General features: G+C 42.5%; 2 protein-coding genes across 2 annotated transcripts in view; both read left to right on the top strand.

Moving 5' to 3' along the window:
* Positions 1–4,536, top strand: LOC104820277 (importin subunit alpha-2-like). The gene is made up of 11 exons (XM_010550664.1): positions 1–327; positions 493–589; positions 691–782; positions 869–1,000; positions 1,114–1,299; positions 1,395–1,558; positions 1,879–1,945; positions 2,510–2,638; positions 2,873–3,000; positions 3,110–3,484; positions 3,909–4,536. The coding sequence occupies exons 1-10, from the start codon at positions 121–123 to the stop codon at positions 3,480–3,482; spliced, it is 1,575 nt and encodes a 524-aa protein (XP_010548966.1). The 5' UTR covers positions 1–120; the 3' UTR covers positions 3,483–3,484; positions 3,909–4,536.
* Positions 4,445–4,930, top strand: part of LOC104820276 (GATA transcription factor 17-like) — a 2,397-nt gene continuing 1,911 nt past the window's right edge. The window contains exon 1 of the mRNA XM_010550663.1: positions 4,445–4,846. The gene's annotated coding sequence lies outside the window, so the exon portion shown is untranslated. The remainder of the gene's footprint in view (positions 4,847–4,930) is intronic.

A 4,930-nucleotide genomic window follows, 5' to 3' on the forward strand; every position in this document is an offset into this window, starting at 1 on the left:
TCCCCTAATTTTTTTTCACCACCGTCTTAGGGTTTTTTTCTCCATTTCTATACACTCCCGATCCAAGAACCGAATCCTCCAAATACCGTCGACGATCCCTGGACGAAGGCCAAGATTGCCATGTCTCTCAGACCTAACGCTAGGACGGAAGTTCGCCGGAACCGCTACAAAGTGGCGGTTGACGCGGAGGAGGGACGACGGCGGAGGGAGGACAACATGGTTGAGATCCGCAAGAGCAAGCGCGAAGAGAGCTTGCTGAAGAAGCGCCGCGAGGTTCTCCAGGCCGCGGCGCAGCAGCAGTTCCCTCTCCCCGCCGTCGAGAAAAAGGTATTCCGTCTTATACGGCTCGTGTTTTTTACGATCTAGGATTTGATAGCTCGGGATCTGGTTTTTCCCTTCTCCGATCTAGACTTAGGGGTCTGGGTTGGGGTTTGTCATGCGGAATCTGTGATTTTTAGTGGCTTTAATCGGTCATTTTGATTTTTTATGCAGTTGGAGAGTTTGACCTCCATGGTTTCTGGGGTTTGTTCGGACGATAGGAATCTGCAGCTTGAAGCGACTACTCAGTTCAGGAAGCTGCTGTCTATAGGTATTTCTCGATGCTGTTTGTGCGTATCTAATTGTGTAGTCGAACTAATGTTAATGCAAAAACCGTGACTTTCTCTGTAACATTGTCTATTGATTCGGCAGAGCGAAGTCCTCCAATCGAGGAAGTGATTCAGGCTGGTGTTGTGCCCCGTTTTGTTGAATTTCTCACAAGGGAAGATTATCCACAGCTCCAGGTTTGGGAATTTAGAATCGAAGTATTCAGGCTGATATTTTACCCCGTTTTTGCTTGTTTGTTTACTTTACGAGTTTGTGATCGTAGTTTGAGGCTGCTTGGGCATTGACGAACATAGCATCCGGAACTTCAGAGAATACAAAGGTGGTGATTGATCATGGTGCTGTTCCTATTTTTGTCAGGCTGCTAGCCTCACCAAGCGACGATGTCCGTGAACAGGTAATCATTGTCGTTATTTTTCTTGTGAGAGTGAGAGTTTCCTCATTCAGCATTTTATCTCCCTGAATAAGGTTTTTTTCAAGTTTTTTGTGGGCCACACTGCGAATTTGTAGGCTGTTTGGGCTTTAGGAAATGTTGCTGGTGATTCTCCACGGTGTCGTGATCTTGTCCTCAGTCATGGGGCCTTGATGCCCTTGTTAGCACAGCTGAATGAGCATGCTAAGCTCTCGATGCTGAGAAACGCTACTTGGACGCTCTCAAATTTCTGCAGGGGCAAACCACAACCTCCTTTTGACCAGGTTTCACTTCTTTTACTCTGTCTGTTAGCCCCCAGGCGAACTTCTCTTTCTGAGTTGAGGGTTGAATTGTTATGTGTGGGATCTCTTATTAACAGGTTCGGCCAGCACTTCCAGCCCTTGAGCGTCTTGTTCATTCGACTGATGAGGAAGTCTTGACAGATGCTTGTTGGGCTCTCTCTTACCTATCTGATGGTACAAATGACAAAATTCAAGCTGTTATTGAGGCAGGCGTTGTTCCTCGACTTGTGGAGCTTCTCCTGTGAGTATTTACTCTTGTAATTTTGGTTATCTACTTCACCTGAACATTAATGTTAATGCATGAACGAGCACATAGCAGAGTAGCAAAAGGAGCCCATTTGTTGCAGAACTTGAAACCTTTTGGCAGAGCAGAGCAAGCTCTCTGGGGCTGATAGTCAGTCCTGTGCATGCATAATACGGAATTGAGTGAATAAACAAATTAAAGGTCCCCAAAATTATTCATCCATCTCAGATGACTATTGGTTCTTATATGTAACAATGATTATTCAGTTCTCATTTACAGAGACGTAGACTATATTCATGTATTAATATATTCCTGAGATTCTGGATCCTTCCTGCTCTTCGTTCTGTTGGGAATATAGTTACCGGAGATGATATGCAGACACAGGTTACGACATATAAAGTTCTATTTTGTGCCTTTCTTGTTTTTTCATTTGAATCCTGCTATGTCATGACCAAGTCAGTTTACATGATTGATTACACTGCGTTGAATTGTGATGCAAAGGATGAGATGACACCGGCTTAGAGATTGCGCTGGCCAATTGAAATATCGAGGAATAACGAGTTTTGAATTGAACATTAGGTACTTGTTGATCCTAACTAGATTTGGCCTTCCTGGAATATGATCTGTTACTCTGAATGCAATGCCCCTTAGGTCTTAACTGATGTACCCCCGCATCTTTCATGTTTGTTTCATTGACCACTCTAGCACCATCTTCCAATAGAGTACAAGATTTTGGTGCATTGCCTCTTGCTTGTACTCTCTTGGCCTATTTAGGGCATATGTGTTTCTGACTTGTCGAAGTGGGTTTCCCAACAACTATAATCAGAAGTGTTTGATTTGAGATGTCTGTTCTGCCTGGCATAATGATCTCGGTCCTCCCAATATTTTCTCTGTTTATTTCTCTTATTTCTCTGTGTCGTTCTGAATTGATGAACCTTTGACTTATAGTGTGTAATTAATCATGGTGCTCTACCCTGCCTTCTGAGTCTTCTGAGTCATAATCATAAAAAGAGCATAAAAAAGGAAGCTTGCTGGACGATCTCAAATATCACTGCTGGAAACAGGAATCAAATTCAGGTAAGCTTGTCTTAAAAATCTTAAATTTGTATAATATTGCTTCTGATAAGCTTTTAGTGTTTTTTCTGAGGATTGGGTTTTCTTTCTTTCTTTTTTGAGGTGATGTTTATAGTTTGTGTAATTTCTTCAGTATACACGTGTAATGAATGATCATTCGGTATAAGGGAATGTGACCTGCTCTGTTAGACAAAAAAATATTTCTGTCATCGTTGTTGAGTCGTTTCCTGTTTGCAGGCTGTAATTGAAGCTGGTTTGATTGGGCCCCTAGTCAATCTGCTTCAAAATTCTGAGTTTGATATAAAGAAGGAGGCTGCCTGGGCGATCTCAAATGCTACTTCAGGCGGTTCCCATGAGCAAATCAAGTATGAGTGTTGGATATCGACATCATCTTTAGTTGAAATCTTATCTCCCTTAACGACTTTCCTGGCTTTTCTTTCATGCGTTGCTTAAAATACCCTCTTGTTGCTTTAGGTACCTGGTTGAACAAGGATGCATAAAGCCATTGTGTGATCTTTTGGTGTGCCCTGATCCAAGGATTATTACCGTCTGTCTGGAAGGACTGGAGAACATTCTGAAAGTTGGGGAAGCCGAAAAGACCATGGGTAACACTGGGGATGTAAACTATTACGCACAGTTGATTGACGATGCTGAGGGATTAGAGAAGATCGAGAATCTGCAGAGTCATGATAACAACGAAATCTATGAGAAGGCAGTCAAGATTCTTGAGACATACTGGTTGGAAGAGGAAGATGAAGCATCACCGCCTGGTGATGGTTCAGCTCAAGGTTTTCAGTTTGGAGGCAATGAAGCGCCCTTACCATCAGGTGGATTCAATTTTAAGTGAAGGTAATTTTTCACTTAATCGTATCCTGTTCTCGGTTGATTGGTGCATGCTTTAGGTATGATACTTATCCACAGGTTCATGCATAATTTTGTGATGAGGTTTTTGTTTTGGAGAGAAGTTTTGAATTAGTGGTAGTGTAGGGGTTATAAAATGTTGGTTTTTACACTTGCTTACATAGGGAGAGAAATTACATATGCCTGCTCCGGTGTTAATTAGTTCCTAATCAAGACATTGATCCTTTTTATTTGTCATAATGCTAGTCCCCAACCACCTTATTCAACTATCCTATGACCCTGATAGCGCCGTCCTTTATATGACAGCTTTACCCGACACTCCAAAAAGAGTTGATTGTGTTGTGTGATATATATGTATATATATATATGTATTTGTTTTGTTTTGTGGATTTTTATGTGATGAAGTTTGCAGGGGGTGGGGAAGGTCTGGGGTAAAATCGTAACGTGTCTTCTTTTGGTATAGAAGTGGGGAGTGATCTCTCTGGTGTCAGTCAGTGGTCCGAAAGAAGGGTGCTTCATCTGGTCTGGTCAGGTCATGTCCGAGTGAAGGGAAGGGGGTCGGAGTCCGTAGATGGAAGGGTCGGGGTCTCTCTGGTGTCAGTCAGTGGTCAGAAAGAAGGGTGATCCATCGGTCAAACACAGTGGTCGAGGATTGGGGGAATGGTCTCTGCCTTTGCTTATGTGCCCTCTTTTTCACTACACGGTTTCATACACACACACACACACACATACACATATGTATATGTATATGTATAAAGGCATGCAGGGGAAAACATATGTGGGTTGTTGGGTCCTCGGCGGAGGAAGAATTTTAAGAGAGTGCTTTGTACTATTTATAAATGTTTCTTTTTTTATCGCTTTTTCTTATGGGTGTTATTTGTGAGAGAGAGTAAAGCCCGGGACAAAGCGAAAACATTTGTTTTTTTTTTTACTTTTTTTTTTACGAGTGATTTAGAGCCCAATTGAATGTAATGTAACTGGGCTACAAAAACCCATATGTAAGGGCCCTTTTTGTGATTATTATATTTTATATTTGTTTATGATGATTTTTTCCGGTTTTACTCGTTTCTTTTTTGGCGGGTGGCTCCAAGGCAATTACGGAGCCCGCCCAAGGACATTCTAGTAATTTCGGAAGCCGAAATTCTAGGGTTTCCTCCCCCCAATTATAAAACGCCCCGTCCAGGCCCCCGCCGAGTATTTCGTTCCCTCGCTCCGCCGTTTCTGTTGCTCCTCCGTTCTGGTTCCACCTGCTCTCTTCTCTTCGGACAAGACGAAGTACATCTTGTCTGCGTCCTGAACTCCTAAACTTGAGCTCTAGTCTCGAGGTCTCAAGTTCACAAGCCTAACAATGTGAGTACTCCTACTATCTTCTTCCTCTGCTTTTTCTCTTCTGTCTTTTGTTTTTTCTTGGTGGGATCTCTATTTCTCTTATTT

The sequence above is a fragment of the Tarenaya hassleriana genome, unplaced genomic scaffold, assembly GCF_000463585.1.
Source record: "Tarenaya hassleriana unplaced genomic scaffold, ASM46358v1 Cleome30, whole genome shotgun sequence".
Classification (NCBI taxonomy): domain Eukaryota; kingdom Viridiplantae; phylum Streptophyta; class Magnoliopsida; order Brassicales; family Cleomaceae; genus Tarenaya; species Tarenaya hassleriana.